General features: G+C 38.9%; 1 protein-coding gene across 2 annotated transcripts; it reads left to right on the forward strand.

The window, feature by feature from the left end:
• The first annotated feature begins 264 nt into the window (after positions 1-264).
• On the forward strand, positions 265-18,458 carry LOC145490711 (uncharacterized). Of its 2 annotated transcripts, none has more exons than XM_081469801.1 (11): positions 265-1,617; positions 1,772-1,820; positions 7,184-7,325; positions 8,040-8,293; positions 8,768-9,002; positions 9,367-11,934; positions 12,542-12,647; positions 13,711-13,784; positions 14,451-14,565; positions 15,389-15,432; positions 15,647-18,458. In XM_081469801.1, the coding sequence occupies exons 1-11, from the start codon at positions 1,379-1,381 to the stop codon at positions 15,724-15,726; spliced, it is 3,906 nt and encodes a 1,301-aa protein (XP_081325927.1). In that variant the 5' UTR covers positions 265-1,378; the 3' UTR covers positions 15,727-18,458. The 2 variants fall into 2 exon arrangements, with proteins under 2 accessions (XP_081325927.1, XP_081325928.1); XM_081469802.1 differs by having other exon boundaries at positions 14,451-14,560.
• The last annotated feature ends 235 nt before the right edge of the window (positions 18,459-18,693 follow it).

Genomic DNA, 18,693 nt, shown 5'->3' on the forward strand with positions numbered 1-18,693 from the left:
ACGTTGCACTTCTCACTGAGAACTAAAGAACAAAATCAACTCAGAATTTGAGCTCTACTTATGACCAATTCACTGTTGTGCACGTGGTCTTCGTCTCAGATTGAAAAAAAAAAAAAAAAAAAAATCATCTGATTGAATGAATATTTTTTTTGTGTGTTTCTAATCGTAACCCTTTCCTTTGACTATCTTTCAACGACAGTCAATTGGACTTGACACTAGAGGTCGATCTAGACTTGTTCCGTAAAAAAAAAAAAAAAACGGCCGGGGTATTTAACAATTATTCCACAAGCACGCGTTGGATATAAGATGGTTGAAAGCTAACGAGGCGCGTAGCGCGCGCTAAGTTGGCTATAGCCATCTCCTATCCAACAAGCGCGAGTGGAATAATTGTTTTATTAAAAACACCCCCAAAATATAAAAAAACTAAAATCAAAGAAAACGCCCCAAGAAATCACGCGTACGCTTACCATATTTGTAGAACATGGTATAATGGCTCATCTACCATGATGGTTAAGCCAATGAAAACTCTTAAATTGCATTATCCAATGGTCCAGTTTTTACTCAAGTGATATAGCTTTTAGACATGCGCGCGCAGCACGATCGATTAGCTAAGATTGGGTACATCATCTCCCCTGTTCAAAAATAACCACGATCTTCTTTTCTCGTTATTGAATAAGTGTAAATTCAATCCTTCGTTCATATAATTTATATAACATAACAGCTTTTTAAAGAAGGGATAAAAAAGAACTTAATACGTCCCCGCCCTCTTCCTCTCCAGTGCCTCACCCAGAAAATGATTTCCTTCGAAACCATCGCGTGAGTCTGTGGAGGTATTCCTGAGCGGGTGGAGTTAAATTCTTTGCAAGTTTGGTTTGACTGTACATTTTGATTGCCAAGAAAATTACCTAGAAAGGATTTTTTCTACACCGGGAAATCTCTAAGCTCGGATACAGTCAAAGAAATAAGACTAACTTTATCCGATCCGGAAAGATTTTTGGCGTTGTTTAGAGCCCTCGGTAACGTCACTGTTCTGTCAGCGTGCACTGGAATGACAAGAACGTAGTTGAAGACTACCAACCACGAAGTTGCAAGAAAGCGATAGCATTCGGAAATTTCTGCTTCGTTTGTGCACTTCTGGCTTCATGCAGGGCTCAATGACTTAACCAACGTTGAGTTGGGCTACCTGATGGGTTGCTAGTGTTTTCAGTATGCGCTGGAATCCGCTCTTGGATCGAGATTTCAAGGACATCTGTGAGGAAATTGACGGAATTGGTGTCCGTTTATAAATGGTCACTTGCTCATTTACATGATTGAACAGTGGAGCTGGAGAGTGTTCTCAAACGACGGGCGAACACGTCACGTTGATTAGTCGCTTTGCATGCCTGAGCTATCGTTTCACACAAACATCTGCAAAGAGCTCACAAAAGGCGAGTGGTCCGACATGGAGAACGAGCAGAAGGCTGCAAAAATGGCGTTTTCCGGCACACGATCTCTGCTACTTTGGTGTCGGCAGCAGACGGAGGGGTACAACGAGGTGAATGTGTTTAACATGTCAACCTCATGGCGGGATGGTTTGGCGTTCTGTGCGATTATTCATCGTTACCGACCGGATTTGATGTAAGTCTAAAGCTCTCGAGATGGGCAATCAAAGCAACGTGCTTGTCTGACAAGCTTTTCACGCTGTTTGCTTTTGCTCTATTTATCTCTAGTGCCCGCTGAAATGCGGCTTTGTTTCATTGTTTTTACGGAGAATTTTGTTTCTGTTCCATAGAGATTTTGACAGGCTGTCCAAAGAAAATATTTTGGAAAACAATGAATTGGTAGGTTTATATTGAACTTTGTAAAGAGAAAAATTTTTATGGGAACCGTTTCCTATATAGAGCGCTTCTGCTTCTGCACGTTCGAAATTCAATTTTTCGTGGTGATAGCGCTCTTGTTCGTCAATTATTTTCTTTAATGGTGTCACAGCAACTAGAATAGATACTTAAAGCAGGAGATAAGAAAATGTGCGGTTCATTGAGAAACTAAACAAATATTATTGTCAAAGATTTATGTCTTTCCGGCCAACGGCTGTGCAAGCATTGAATGCTAACATTCTTGCAGCGACACCTTTGTTTACAGTACACAAACACAAGAGTTTGGCTGTTATTAAAGCCGTTAACGCCGTTGAATAGGTGATCTTTCGAATTATTTTTGTTTTCGCGACAGAAGCGTTCAATATTGTGTTTGATCTCTTGTGGGTTCTGCATACAGCAACTTTTTTGCGTGACGCTTCGGAATGCAAATGCGATCCATTTAATTTTGATTTCGCTGCAGGGTTCTAAAAGTTCTTTCTTTTGAAAAAGAATGCAGTTAATTTAGCTGTGAAAGGAATCAGTCTTCCGTTGGTAATTCTTGAATTTTAATGAACACGCCTATGCTTTTGGATTCCTGTTTTCGGACCTATATCGTTCGATCCCGAAACCACTGTGGCCATTAAACCTTGTCAGCTATTAGAAATTTAGTTAACGGGGCCTGTTATTTAGCCATCGGCACTTTAAATTTGGTGATATGATCCAATTGTCCTTTCTAGTAGGATAGATTGTCTGGTTTGCTTTAAAAGCGCAGTTTTGTTTTTTATTTCACCTCATATCGTCGATAACAGTAAATCTCAGTGCAAATGTCGTGGTGATATTGATCTGCATTTTTGTCAACACTGACTGCTTCAAATTCCTTAATCGCTACAGTTGCCAGAAATTCAGGGTTTTAATGGGGTGGGTGGGTGAAACTCATTAAAGTCAGCTGACTGCATGTCACACAATTCTGCGGTAACATTAGTATGTTTAGACTGATTTATAATACAGCGACAAATTTAACGTATTTACAGTGACTAGATTGCCCTCTCCAGTTGTCATGCACTGAATTTTGTTTAATCTTATCATTTCCAGAAATAAGTTCAGCATAATGAAACAATCAACCATGAGATCAATAATTATAAATTAGACAGATTTAATGTGGGTCAATCCAATAATTGAAGGTTATGTGACAAAAGGGGTTTCTGCTAATATTTCCTGATTTTTTTAAATTTTGTTCCAGATCACTACATTTGGCAAACTTACCATTTTTTGTGAACACGCCTAGGAATCCTGCATATGTGCTTTTTCCTTCTTATCATTCCGAAGGATTTTACCATAGTAACAACCATTTCTCTATATGCTGAAGCTTGAGTCGCTAGGCAACTCCTCATTGGCATAAAGTTATTTATAAATGGCCAAATTTAGCCAAGGAATTTTTAAGATCCTTATCAACAAGGATTAACTCATTTGCTAACAAGCAGAAAATAACTGCAGTGAAACTGAATGACATTTAGGCATTGTCATGTCACCAATATCAAGTTGTGAAGAATATTAACCTTCATTTAGGCATTGTTAGACTTGCCACAAGTTGACCTCATGAGTTTCAGGCTAGAATAGCTAAGCTAGTGAAGTGAGCTGCGAGGTTTTAGGCTGCAAAGTGGCGTTGTGAAAACACAAGACGAAGGACTTTTCTGAAAGTCTAAGGAATTGCCAGAAATGAGGTAAACTCCTGTAAACTCTGCAGACATTGCGACCCTCAGAACTGATAAATGTGAACATGAAGGCTGAGTGTTACTTCCATAAGGGGAAAAAATTTGTATAATAGCAATCTAACTTGCTTTTGCAGTTTTTGAGAACAAAGAAACCATTTGTTGAGGTGTTAATTTTTGTGCTAAGGTGTTTAGCTAATATTACTAGCCTCATACAGTGTACATGCTAATTCTAGCTATGACCACCCCTGACAATTTGTTTGAAGGAGGAGAGTGTTGGGATTTTTGGTATTGCTGATTTGGCCAATTCTGGTTCAGTTTTTTGGTTTTCGCACTTAAAAACAGCAGTTTTTCTGTTTTGGTTTCTTGTGTGGTTTGCAGGGTTTCTCCAATTCAGTCTTTGGTTTTCGGTTTTTGTCAACACTGATGGTGGTTTTTCGGATTTTTCTGTCCAATGCATTTCTCGGTTTTTCTGGTTTTGTCAAGGAAGTTACACCCTGCAATCATACTAAAACTCTAATTCCAAGGACCACTTATATAGCCTTCTACCTAGACTTTCTTTTAGATGATGCGTGACAAGCCTAGTGGCTTTAGTAGCCCTTATTTGGGTCATAACAACTGCCAAGCAGACTATGAAAAGCTGAAGATAATATAAAAGCTTAAAATCTGTTTCTCAAGTATCACGCAGGATAATATCTTGTGGACTTTGACCTTAGACTGTGGACTATCAAGTTTCTATGAATAGCTTGATTGCGAGTTGTCTCCCCTTTTTGTCGCAGGAATAACATTGGGCACACTCACTCCATTCACGTAGAATAGAAGTAAAGGAGAGACTGTTTGTTTAGTTGTAAAATAAAGTAGTTTGGTTGTAAAATGCAGCCGCCAATTGTACCCACACAAATGAAAATTCTGACAAGTGAAAAGTCTGACAATGGCAATCAAAAAGCAGCTTCAGAATGAGGTGTTTCTTTTAAACAAAAGTCACCTAAAACCATTTTATGGTGCAATTTTTTCTAGTTTCACATTGCTATAGGCCTCCAATTTACAAAAAAAGCAAATTTTTAGATTATGATGAGTTCTGCACTAACAACAGTGGGGAACTAGAGGAGGGGCCTGAGGGGCGTGGGCCTCCCTTATTTTGGGTGAAAAAAGAAGAAAAGCTGGCAGGGCAAGCAAAACAATTACCCCCCCCCCCCCCCCCCTTAGCTCAAGGTCTGGATCTGCCACTGAACAAGGGGATACACTGAAAGAACCTTGGAAAGTAAAACAAGTTTAGACGTCTAAAAATTAAATCACATATTAAGGTTACAGTATACCTTCAGGGGTGTCTCGCGCGCAAGCAATGTAGCGCGTGCAGTTTAAGCTGTAGATACCTAAACCCCTATATCAAATTAAAGCTTATGGAGCTGGCTATCAAACTATACCAAGAATTTTGAAAGAAAATGAATTGTCGAATTTTTCACGACCACTAAATGCGAGCGCGCGAATCACCTTTCGAAAGCTACAAGTCAAAGCGAATTTCGTTTTTCGCCAATTTAATTTTTTCCTCGGTTTCAGGGCCCAAAGCGCTTAAAAAGCGTGTCTGCGTTTTGGCATATTCAATTGCAGTAAAAAGTTACAGAACATTTTCGAAATAGGATTAAAAAAATGTGGAGTGATCGTACAAAAATCGCTCTCGAAGAAAAAGTATCTCGAAATTAACAATTCCCAGACACGCTTTTGTAGTTTATGTGTTAAACTAGCCACTGTCAAATTTAAGAGCAATTGAACAAAATCCCTTTGAGTTATAGCTCTTCAAAGTGTCTACTTCAAGTGAAAAAATTTATTTGAGAAAACAGCGCTAAGAAAAATTTTATGCTTCGCAAACAAACTCCGCCCACAAACACCTTCAACTGGGTTCTCAGATAACTAAGCCAATCAGTGCAGGGAAAGTTTACTACCGTTAACCTCCGGGTGAAATTTATGCGCGAATCGCTAAAAAACTCTTGTGTTTAGCAATGCGCTCAAGGAACCGAAGGCAGAGAGATAATTTTTCTGTAGCTCGGTTTTTCTTGAAGCTGGTCTGGCAAAATGGGGAAGACTAAAAAGGATATGAACGCTAGAGTGGCTGAGCGAAGGAAACAAACAAAAGAAAGCGCAGAGAGCAACTGTGTGTGGGCAACTGTGCATGGATGATATTTCAAATGGTCTCAATGAGTCCGACGATTCGTCGATATCGGACTCAGCATCCCTGTTATTGCTGTCAAGTTCCGAAATTTTTACAGAACCTTTCTTTTCTCTTACCACGAATATTTGCCCACCTTATACGATAACTATAGCTTCATCCGCGTGGCGAACTTTCGCTTCTTCACTCATTGATGTATTTTCATTCGTTCTTCGCTGTTTTCGCTTTTTCGAACTGGTCCATGGTTTAAACGTGGTCTATGTTCACTTATAACTTAATAGAGACACGCCTAATACCAAAAATGCTGGGTAGTCACAACAACAATGCTGATCAACTGAGTAGTCAATTCGTGACATCCATATAGGTAGTTCCCGCGAAAATCGTCTCGGTTGATTGCATACGCGCCATAGGGCTGTCAATCAAGAGGTAAACTTTTACTTCCGGTGAAAACGTAAAACCGCCATTTCTCCGCCAATATTTAGCCTTTTTCAATTTTTTTTTTCAGAAATTAGAGATTATTCTTCGACCACTATTTTGACCCAAAAATCCAAATTTGAAAAAAATTGCCGACCCGAAGGTATACTGTAACCTTAAAGAGCTTGGTTTTTGATTTTGGATGATATTTATTGCAGTTTTGTAGTTTTCTGGTTTCTAATAGGCCCGCCGCCCCCACGCCTCCTCTTGAAGGTTTGTGTTATTCATGGCTTGTTCACGGTGTCCTAAAGACACAAAAACATTGACCAGGTTTACCAGTTATGTATTGCTTGTTTGGGTTTAAATTTAAGAAACAGCAAATTGATAAAGTCTGTCATAATAATGACTGTAACAAATATGAGAAAATTATGTTGAATATTGATTTAGATATTTTTGAATGCACTACATGTATTTCAACTGTGTTTTTGATATATTTGTTTTTAACTTTGCTCTGTAATTGAATTTTACATGCTTTAGTTATTTAAGCTGTATAATTATTTCAATAAGGGAAATTCCAAAAAGTGACGTATAAACAGTGATGAATCAGGGCGATATCTGCCCAGTGTTGCACCTGGTACACCAGGCTGATAACTTCAATGCAGATAATGGGAATAATTAATAACAAGACTGGGGTGGGTAAAGTGTTTTAGAGAAGGGAGTTCAAGATACGTACTGATAAATTAAAGGCAGTCCCCTGTTGGGGGATCCAGGGACCTTCTTCCCCTTAAAATTTTTAAAATTGAGGTCATTGGAAATGGGATTTTTGGTGTATTTCTAAGGCCAAGTCAAATTATTTGTCTGAAAATATGTCAGAAAACGTTGTTAGTAGTTGGATTTCAAGAATGCATTTATTAAATATGTATTTTTACAAGTTCTACGAGGTGAGCTCTTTTAATTTAGGGGGGTTGACTGAACCTCCTGAATTCCCTAGATTTGCCCCAGGAAGACTATAGTTACTGTAGTAAGCTTCAAAGTGACTTGAATAACATCTCTTTTGACAGGCTTTTAGCATGGCTGAGAAGCACTTTGGTATTCCAATGGTGCTTGATGCAAGTGACATGATAGAGAATGCCATTCCAGATAAGCTGAGTGTTATCACATATGTCTCGCAGCTCTGTGAATACTTCAAAAACAAGACTCCTGGTACGTGATTTGCCTGGGGGCAGGGGGGTACTCACAGAAAAGTTTGGTGGGGGTGTGTGGCCTGCTTGCCAAAACCCTTACGCTATTTTGAGACCAAAATCTGTGACTTTCCCTACCCTTTTATGACCTGACCAAAAATTTGATAACCTAATAAGATCTGACCCTTAAATCAATACCCTGTTTTAGACCTGCCTTATAATTAGATCCCTACTTCAGACTGATGTTAAATGCATTGTGAAGGGCTTTGTCTGTGGTCGTATTGATAATGACGACAAACTAGCTTCTAAAAAGCACCCAATTCAAGACTAAAGTGCAAATACCATGTACCCAATTTGAGACCAAAATGGCCAAAATCAGTACCCTATTTCTGACCAAAACGGCTCCAAAACCATACCCTTTAGGGCATCACACACCTATAGAGCCCATATAAGGGAGTACCCTTGGGTGATATGTTTATTGAAATAGAATGATACTGGTATTCCACCCATTGAGAGGAACAGCACCCCTAGTCACATGTTGTTCCAGAATATGGAACATGACAGAGATTTTGGTTTGAATCTAGCTCCTTCCCTAACCCCTCAGGAATTATTCAATTTTACTTCATACTTTCCTTGAAAATCGTTTTGAAATCCCCCTTCTATCTGATTTTCCTATGAGTTCCAATGCCTGGAAGTACTTAATGTCTTGCTTACTCCCTTTTTCATTTATTTGAAGCAAACCAAGGTTATTCCACCAAGATGAACATCCAGCCTAAGGCAAGAAGTGAATCCACAGGCCACAAAGGCAGCAAGCGCACGTCACCCTCGCATCAGATCTACCTCCTGTCCGGCCATGCTAAGAGGGTTGCTACAGCCTTGCGCAATGTTTTCAAGTCAGACACCAAAGAGGAATCATCAAAGAGCAAGGAACAGGTTCACAGTCATGGTAAATACTTAAGTGTGGACCCCATGAGAACAAGCTTGGAGACAGTAAGTGTTGAAAACAGCCAGCAGGGTTTATTGTTTGTTTGTCATTCTAGGAGTGGTGAGTGATCCTTCAAAAACCATTAGTTGCATGCAATTTTTTTGTCAAATTCCACAGGTCTCATAGTTTTTTGAGCGGTTATGTGCATCTCGCACCCTTGATTTTTTCGCAAAACTGTATGTCTCAGAATATTGATTTTTTGCAAGGCTAAAAAAGTCTTGAAGTCACAATTTGTTTCTTTGTTTTCATATATGAGGTCTGAACGTCTCGTGCTCACATTTAAATCGCTTTAAAGTCTTGGTCTTGCAATTTAAAAAGTCAAAATTTCTCAGGCTTGCAAAGGAAAATGCTAGTTGCACCAGGCCTTCCTTGCAATTACCATTCACCACCCCTCATTCTGTTTTTGTGCTTGAAGTAGAATAGTAACTATCATCACCAAATAAGTACAAATTATGATCTATTAATTGTGTTCCCTTTAGAACAGAACTTCTGAAGAACGGTCTCCTAGCTTGGCAAGAAAATCACCATTCTTGGGAAATGATTGTTTTATTTGTCACAGTAGAGTGTTTCTAATGGAGAGGCTGGTTGCAGAAAGAAAGCTGTTTCACCGAGCATGTTTCAGATGTGATAAGTGCAGTGCATGCCTTCGACCTGGGACGTATCATTATTTTCCTGAAACAGAGAAGTTTTGCTGTTTGTTTGACTGTACCGGAGGTAATAATTAATCATTAAATTACGGATTGGATTCTCAGCTGTGCTCTGATTGGCTCAAAACTATCATTGTGTGGCTCCAGAAAATATCCATATCTACCCCAAGGAGGGTTATTGGAAATTCCAAGGGGGTAGGGGAGTTTCAAAGGCCAACATAATTAAAGGAAAGTATGAACCAAAACTGGAATTTCGAAAGGAGTGGGGTGGGGGTGGGGGCTTAAACCAAAAAATCCTCTGTGGGAGAGGTATGGATATTTTCTGGAACAACACATTACGTGTATGTTTTAACAGTAGTTATCAGGTTGCCAACTAACCAAATGATGGACTTAATCAAGCTAATAGATTTCTATCTCTGCTTTACCAACAGCTCCAAGAAAGCAACCTATCAAAATTAAGCTGGAGCCTTTAACAGATGTGTCACAGGAACCCCACACACAGCCGAGCCTGTCCCTTGAATCTTCCCCTAATCTGTCTGATAAAAGTTCACCTAAACCACCCAAGCAAGAACACAACAAAAGCCCTCTTCAAAGACAATTTTCTGTTGTAAAAAGAAATGCAATAACATTACCTGCATTACCTCAGCCTCTAAACCAAAAGAAGACTAATACTGTTAAGGGACCAAGGCATTCACATTCATCAAACAGACCCGAGAAGTCACAGGCGACCAAGAGTGAAGGAGAAAAGAAGAGGAGATTTTCTGGTGGTAGGAGGGTTAAAGGCAAACTTGGAGGAAAAGGGAAAGGTGTTAATTCAGGAGAACCAAGGGAGCGGGAAAAAACTTCTTGGTCACCAGTGAACAAAAGGCGAGCTCCTGTTACCAGGTTACCTGATAAAAGTGACAGTGTCGAAAATAATCGTGGTGATGCAACAAATTGTACCTTGAATACAGATGGGCCAAGCACACTTCCATTGGTGTCATCATCACCAAAGTTTGATTTGTTATCTAATAAGGAACAGGTGGAAGGGAAGAAAATTCTGGTAAAACCTTTTGAATTGAAGAAACATGATGAGGATAGGACTACGAAAGAGGCTTCCCCAAACTTGTTTTTTTCATTTAAAGAAGAGTTGCTTAAGAGGGCAACTGAAAGTAAGGTAACTGAGGGAGGTAAATTATTAAATGGCTGTGAGGATGTTTTACTAAAAACATCAATTGACAAGGATGAAACAAAACTTGATAATGATGGAAGGGGACAAGGTATTTCTTCTAAAAGTGATCTTGACAGTCGTGAGAGTGATTTTAAGGAAGAGAACGTGGCAAACAGTGACAAACGTAAATGTTCAGAGGATAGTTCAAGTGTGAACAGCGATTCAACAAAGTCAGTGGGGTCACACAAGACAAGTGTTTCTGATGAGATTGAGCCCCCGGTGGCTCCAAAGAGTGTTCAGAAACTGCGAGAAAAGTTTCTCAATATCAATGACATGATTGAGGTGAAGCACAAGAACAACCTAGCGAAGAAAAGTGTTGAAATTCAGAGAGAACTAAGGTGCATTTCTGCCTGGAAACAACAAACAGACTCTCATGTTGCTACCTCAAGAAAACTTTCAGGAAATGGAACAGGAAAGACGGCTGAACTCAAGAAACCAAACCTTGGTGCCAGCCGCAGAAGCGTCAAAGAGTTAAGAAAAATGTACATGGCTGGTAGTAGTAGCGAAAGCAAAGCTGTAAGAGGGAAATCAAATTTGATGCGGTCAAAATCATTTCAGTCATCAAAGAGTGTAGAACGGAAATCAAGTGCACCAAAAACAACAGATATTACAACAGGAGGTGCTGAAGAAAAATGTGATTCTACTGGACCTGAAGCTGGAGAAAATTTGGCGTCTTGTAAGGATGTTGGTGATAATTATTCGTCAGCTAAGGATTTTGATAATTCACGTCAGTCCAACTGTGCTGAGAATTCATCTCAATCTAAGGATGTGAATGATAATTCATCTCTGTCTAGAGATATCAATAGTATTACTGGTGATGAGGAAGGTACTACTAGTGATGGAAAGGAGCCTTGTGATGAAGCTAAACACATTGCAGTGATAAATATTGATTCCAATCAGGGCAAAACAGAAGGTAACGTTACAGCTGACAGTCAAAGTCCACTGTCATCAGAAAACCTTGGTAGTATGTCTCATGAGACAAAAGCTTACACTGTTATTAAGTCTGATGGTGTTTCCAATGAGGTGCCCTCTCTTCAAATTGAACCTGCTAGTCCTGAGTCTTTAAATGGGGAACGACGTTCTCCAGGTTTAAAAAGACATGCAGCATCACATGACAGTGGAATCGACATGCCATCCTACACGCAAAGTAATTTATTGAGTTCTGTACCAGATGGCAAAGTCCCGGCTGGAAATTTGAAAGTTGCTGCAGAATTTTCTTTTCCCGGGGGTGGTGCTACTGTTTTGACACCAAGTGAACAACTGTTGAATGAAACCAGCAGAGATCTGCAAACCTCCAATCATCCATCGTCACCAGGAAGTGATTATTCCCCAGAGGTTCTTTGGTCACTTCCTTTATCAACTGGTAATAGAACCTCGCTTACTGACACAAGTTCATCATGCAGTTCTCCACGAATGTCTGTCATCATTGCACAAGAATCATCAACAACCAAAATTAACAGTCGATTTTTTACTGTTGAAACCATGGAGCCTTGGGACTTTGAGGATCATCGAATTGCAGAGGAACATCAGTGTGTGATGGAAGTTGAGGGTGAGTTTTGCTTTGGCAGAGAGAAAAGTAGAACCAGCAGAGCAGAAAGAGAAGCTATTTTTTCTTTGCGGGGTGATTCTAAAAGCGGCAGCTTTAATAGTGCTGACCTGATTAAAGAGGAGGAAATAACCCTATCTCCATCAGAGATTGATTCTGAATTGCAGTCCCTGGAGGCATTACATAGGGATTTGGAAAGAAGAGGTGTGGAGATTGAGCACAGCTTGAGAGAAAGTATGGACTGTAAGTATTGAATGATCTCTTAGTAGATTTTATTGCCCCTTACAGGGCTTGGCAAAAAGTGCTGTCCGGTTTCCCCGGCGGCCCTTTGGAGATTTGCAGGGCTGTTGTGTCACATTGCATTGCACGTACTGTGCTGCCAGCTGATTGTTGCAGATCATTTGCTTTGTATTTTGGCGAATCTTTGCGGTCAGTGTGACAGTGCCAGTTAGTGGCTGCTTTTTGGGGTGGTTCCCACTTCCAGGGTTGCCATGGATACCTCCCCTTCCACTTACGGCTTCTGCTCCCCACTAACCTTTCAGGCACCAGTTCCCAAGCTCATCTATTTGTGATGAGTTTAACACACAGCTAAAAGCATGAACCACTTCTTTTATAACACAGTGACAACAACTTGAGCACTAAAACAAGCTTTATTTGTGATTGTCTGCAAAGTCCTCACAATGCATGGTGGAGGAAAACAAAGGATTCTGTTGGCTGGTTAAAAACACACCAGAATCAGTATGAGTGACTATTGAGCGAGAATGCTTTATCTGGTTCTTAAAATTGCCCATTCAGTTTCCACACTTTATATAATGAATATGACAGGATTTTGAATTCATTCAATTGATAGCTGAAAGACCCTTCAGTGACTGTGAAGATGACCTTCTGCGGGAGTGGCTTAGTGTGGTTCATGAACGAAACATAATTTTGAGAAGAGAGTCAGAACTAATATACCTGTAAGTAACCAGCATTATACAGTTTGGTATCATTTGTTGGCAGAAATCCAGTGCAGAGATCAATCCCTGACTTCTTCTTTCCTTAAAACACGCGATGATTTCATCTTAGAACATTTCTGGACTCAAACAAAGTTTCCTAAGACAAGGAGAATTTTGAGTTTGATGTTGGGATGTTATCAGGCAGAGTTGGAAGTGCTGTTAATGTTTTCCGTATTGTTTCTGCTTAGGAGAGGCAATATAATCCCAATTTTGCCCCCTAATTTTTCAATGTTATTTTTCCACAAGTTGATTAATTTTTTGTCCTTCACAACTCCAATTAAGGGTCAGTAAATGGCAAGTCTTCTAATCAGTCTGTGAGATTTAAATCTGAAGTGAGCTTACATTTTGGATACAATTTAATGTTGTTCAATACACTGTCGAGCTAGTAGACTCCAGGTAGTCTCTGTTTTCCTCTAAAATCTGTGGGGATGAATACAAAAAAAGCTTGCCTCCTATTTTCACCCCAGGCGGGAAACTCCCATATAAGATGGATGGGGATGCTTGTTGGAAATTTTGAAAAGAACCACCAAAGAGGTACCAAGATACTGTTTTGTGGGTGTGACTTGAAGTGTTTTTCACCCCTAACAGGTACCAATTCTAAAGCAACACATTGTATCCTATCCTATTTAATTCACCTCAATACCCTAAAAGGTGTGGCAAAAGCTCCCGCTGTGGACCTTTTGAGCCTTAGCACCCTAAGAGGTACCAAAACCATGTTTTTAACCCCTAAAAGGTAAGACAAGCACCCTGTCCTTTTGTATGGGAGTCCCCCTGGGATTTTCATATTTCATCCCCACAGGTTTTAGAACAAAAGAGAGGCTGCCCACTGTCAAACTGTCAAGCAGACAGGTGACAAACATAAAGTGACCTTAGGGATATTGTCTTGATGTGTCACCAAATTCTCATGAATAGCTAACATTAAAAGAAATGTATGATAATCAGACAAGAGAGTTTTGAAGTAAATGGGCTAAGCTTGCTTTCCTCTGAGATACATTGTCATCAGTTTGTATGATTCTCCTTTAAGGTTGCAATCTCACAATTATGAGGAGAGATACCGAACAGTGGAAGGAGAACTGAGAAAGCTGGTGGCCATGAGAGGTAAGTCATTGGCCCATTGTGTGCTTTGCTTGCTTCAGTTCATCCCTGAGATGGACCTCTAGTTAGTTGAACAGGAAAATGTATTTACTAATAATTGATGTAGCACAAACATCACACAGTCATTGGTTCTAGAGGTTAGTACAACTTAAATTGGAGATGACTACAGGACTTAGCATGACTCAGAACACTGGGGGCTGTGTCATCAGTTTGCAAATAAAATGTCTCTCCCACAGCTGAGTTAGTAGGTTTTCTATGGCAATATGGGCTTGTACAAGTTACCATGATCCCTGTTGTGGTCACAGTGATATTTACCATTGATAATAATATTTATAAACTTAACATTTTTACTGCAATAAAATTTTTGTTTTAAGTCTTAGAAAACGATTTTAAAATAATAGTGCCTGTGATGGCGACACTCTGGATAAGATTAGATCGTCGCAAATATTAAAATCCCTTTGCTCCTCCGAGTCTTAAGCAGACATGGATCTAGGGGTCTAGGTTCCAGAAGAGTGCTGTTCGCTGTGATTTGACTTTTTACAAAGAAATGGCAGAAATTGGGATTCTTGTTGGCAGTTTTTTTTTTACAACAGTCACTGCTGTACATTATTTGACAATGAGACAAAAACATCACAGAGGCATCAATTTTGTTGTCTGTTTGATCTTTAGATGAAGTGAAGTCATCTGATGATTTGAAGAGGGAGCGAGAGTTACTGTCAGAGTTGCTAGAGTTGGTTCAGAAGAGAAGCTTTATTGTCGACAGTCTGGAGGAAGAAAGAGTAAGGTATATAAATATTTAGGTTTACTAATTATCTAGTAGGTCACTGCTGTTTTGGAAGCAATTTTCAAAGGTGCAATGTTCACTGTTTGATCATAATTTATGTGAAAGGGGGAAGTCTGGTAATATTGTGGTTCAGAGCAGAGTGTCAAGATTTTTGATGTAACATATCAAACACGGGAGACAGTGTTTCATTGGGATATCCAAGCACCGAGAAGAGAGTTGAAAATATGATGCACATCGGAGTATTTTGACGAAATTTGAAGTGTTTGGGTAGCTGATAAAACACTGTCTCGCGTGTTTGATAATTATATCTTCTCTACAGAAGCAAAAACTTAGGAGTGAACGGAGAAGTAGAACTGTCAAAATCTGGGATCCAAAGCTCCTTCACGGTTGGGGTTTTTTTTGTTTTAACTTGATGAATTATTAATGAGTTTGAGAAGTAACGTATCAAACAAGAGAGACCTTGTTTTACCCTAAACTTCCAGACGTAGAGAAGAGAGTTGAAAAATAAAATAACATAACTTGCAGGGGGTATTGTTGGACATATCTTGTCAATGGAAGCTAGTTGTAATTGAGAAGAAAATGGAAATAATAATTGTTTAAATCTAGTGACATAAGAGACAACTAGAGGATGACTAATCCATTCAGGTTGTTGAGACTTTCAGTCACCAAAACAGATGTTCTCAGGACTAGTGGTACCTGAATAACCACACTTCACGAATTCTCTAATTTTGATTAAGTTATTTTTTACCCTACTTAGGTGAAGTTGTTCCTAGATGAAACTTGTTGTTCATTGGTTAATAATGAGATGGTCATTGTATTACAGGGAAATCCACGAGGATGAGAAGGTTGAGCAAGCTTTGACAGATGGTAAGTGAAGGCCTCGAGCAACAAGCTGCGACTTGAGTTTATGCCTCTATACATAAGCTGTTTATAACGGCGCAGTGAACATGATAGTTTTGATATTGTGCTAGACTAGTGGATCCTATCTGAAAGTTATCAAAAGTGTCCAATTGCAGACTTCTGTTGAGTGGCAACAGTTTCAATCGCAATTCAGTAATGTATTCATTTTTTTTTTTGACAGGCATAGCAGCATTGCCTGAGAACCGCTGGGAGCAGAGACAGGATTGCACCAAGGTCGCATTTTCAAGATTTTATTGCTAACAGTAACTCCTGTTGTGCAGTTTCAGATAGCACTGTTTAGAGGTTTTAAGTTAAAATTTACAATTTGTACTTTTCCCTCAATCCAGTACTTACATATGTACATTAGTTTCAAATGCTTATAATGCTAATGAAGATTGGACTTGTCAAGCAGTAAATGTTTCTATTGTATTTTGTGCAATCACAAGTGGTTCAAATACTCGACAATCATTACTTACAAGCATGATTAATCATTAAATTGTTTTAAATTAATTTTTTTAACATTTGTAGTGTTTTAAAACTTTATGTGAGTCAGGTCTATATTTTCCTTATTTGTTGTATTCAAGTTATATTTTCATTCATGTTTTGCTGCAATGAAGACAAAGATAAAACTACAGTAAAACTTTTTTTCTTGATCACGAAAAACCCTAAGGTGTTTTCCTCAGCATTCCTCTCTGGTGCATTGTGTCATTGGCCATGTCAATGGTCATTAGCCTGTGTAGCAGGCATTTCCAGAAAAGCATGCAAAGGGAACAAAACTGTGAGTGAATGAGAAAAGTAAGGAGCAGGGGGAGGGGGTGAGGTGAGGGGATGAATTCATTCGAATGTCAGAATGAACGAGAGGTTTTAAAAAGGTGTAGAGATGTGTGTGGTCAGAATGACAGTACAGTAAAGGTGTTACCAATGGAAGATGTCGATTAGCAAAGGATCAACTAGATTATTCTTAAGTTAACTCTGCCGAAAGTCTGTCTTAATGTTGGTAACCCAGGAGCAGAATATATTGGCAAAGAAAAAAATCAGAGTTATTTTTTAATTTATCTTATATTTTAGTCTTATTTTAATCTTTACTCTGCCCTAATGATGTGTCCCTCGATCACTGAGGATCAGTCTGAGATAATCTTGCAAAATATTTTTGAAATTGTCTAGAAAAAGAGTGTTATTCAAAAGATTACAATTCTAAAACAGGATGGACCAACCTCAATTAACTATTGGTCAAGTAAAATACTATTATTTATCATAAGAGAAACACAGTTTTAAAGAACTTATTTTGTTATGGAAGTGTTAATATTTTAAGGCATTAGTCAGATTATTATGTGGTCAGACATCACATAAACAAGTGAAACTGAATCTACTATTTGTGTTTGCTGTATATTTTTCCAGTTATGGACTGACACAGATGACCTTTGATAAGGCACTTGTGCTGAATGCAAGCTGTTGGTGGTATACCGATTGATCAGTTTTCCTTTTAGTAATATATAGATTTAGCCAGGCCTAAAAGTGGAGCTCCTGAGCTGGGTTGTTCAAAGCTCAATTAAGCTAAATCAGGACGTGCGAGCATTTTGATTGGAGTTTTGTAACTTTTCGTTGAGGTTTTCTCTATATGGTTTGGCCTTCTGTTTTGAGTTTGAACAATCTCAAACTACACAAAACAAAAGTAGAGAAAAACACTTGTATACAAGAAAAATTGATACTTTGGTTAACTTTTAATCCTGGGTTAGCTTTAACTGGCTTCCAAACAACTATTTACAAGTTAAACTGACATGAGCCCACAATCCAACCGGAAAACCAGCACTTGGTCAGCAGTCAACTTAAAAAAAACATGTGACCTCGATGAGCTCTTAACTTGAGCCAGTGATATAGTCATGTGATACTGGTCAGTGGATACCTTGTTTTGTGTCCAATATCAAAGAAGTATGCTATAAACCAATGCTGCATGTCTCTGTCAACCTATAAGCTGGAGTATGGCTGCTATCTTGCGTGACTCCACTGTTGTTGTCGTAGTCGTGCACAAGCAATACCGCTAGCCATGATAACCATGAGAAAATCAATGCCTGGGTTTCCTTTAGTTTCCTATATAGGTGTGGTGCTCCGCTTGGCAGCCCTTTGAGCTGTCAGAGCTATGCTATTATAAGCAATATTGTTGGCTTTTCACACTTGCAGGTGTCTTAACAGAGCAATCTCTGTGTCTTGTTCATAATTTTTCTGCTTAAATTTCGTTTTCATCAAAAATTGGGTGGGGTGGAGTTGAGGGGTTTGTATTGGGTAACTATGGGGGAAGCGTGGGGATTTGTTTTACCATGTTCTAGATGGGACAATAATTTTAATTATTCACTGCATTTGAAATGCTACAAACCAGCAAAATTTCACAGTGATCAGACCCTATGGAGTCTGACTCACAGCCATCTGTATCTTTTGATATAATTTATTTAGGTCAGTGTGGTTCTGAAAGAGCAAGACTGCGATTGAATTTCTCTTTATGATGTCTTGCTGGTGAAAAGCATGCAGTTCTTACTAACCTTTTATTCCCAAGAGTGACCATGATCACCTTTCTCCTCATAATATCAGGCTAAATAAACAGTAGCCTCCATTTGGTGCGAAAATATGCTTGGATATTTGTCCATGGACATCTGTCTGAGAAACGAACAGTTTATGCTTGCAGAAATCTGCAAGCTTTGAGGAACAAAGTTAGAGGACATTCAACGACAAATATCCAACCAAATTCTCGTGCCAAATCGTGTTTATTATCGTTCAAATACTATTTGTAACATGCGCAGTTTTGAAAATTGGGGAATATCACTTGGATATTCCCCAACTTTAGCTGGGGAATATTCAGTAACATGGTGCGACAAATTGCACACAAGTGAAAATATTTAAAATCGTCATTAACTAGCACAACTTATTTCTTGGTATACCACCACATTTTCTCAACCAACTCTTGGAGAAATGGTTACATGTAGATATCTATGTAGATAATAAATTACGAATAATTGAATCTTGGGCTTGGGAATGGAAGGGTAAATCACAGGGTGAATTAATTGATTGCATAAATTGTTAGATGTGTATTAAATAATGCTTAACTATGACAAATGTATATAAATATATCTCAGATACAAAATTTTACGATGTAATAAATATAATTTTAATAAACAGTGTTTTTTTACAAGTAGCTGTAGTATGTATTGTGAGTAAATCCGAAAGTGTTGTCTGTAT

This window comes from Orbicella franksi, chromosome 6 (genome assembly GCF_964199315.1).
Source record: "Orbicella franksi chromosome 6, jaOrbFran1.1, whole genome shotgun sequence".
Lineage (NCBI taxonomy): Eukaryota > Metazoa > Cnidaria > Anthozoa > Scleractinia > Merulinidae > Orbicella > Orbicella franksi.

What these genes read in the sequence shown, in the direction of transcription:
- LOC145490711 (XM_081469801.1), top strand. Translation starts at nt 1,379, where the DNA reads ATGCCTGAGCTATCGTTTCACACAAACATCTGCAAAGAGCTCACAAAA. An exon ending in CTTGAGAGAAAGTATGGACT is followed by an intron (nt 11,935 to 12,541) that starts GTAAGTATTGAA and finishes TTCAATTGATAG; the next exon opens with CTGAAAGACCCTTCAGTGAC. An exon ending in GAGTCAGAACTAATATACCT is followed by an intron (nt 12,648 to 13,710) that starts GTAAGTAACCAG and finishes TTCTCCTTTAAG; the next exon opens with GTTGCAATCTCACAATTATG.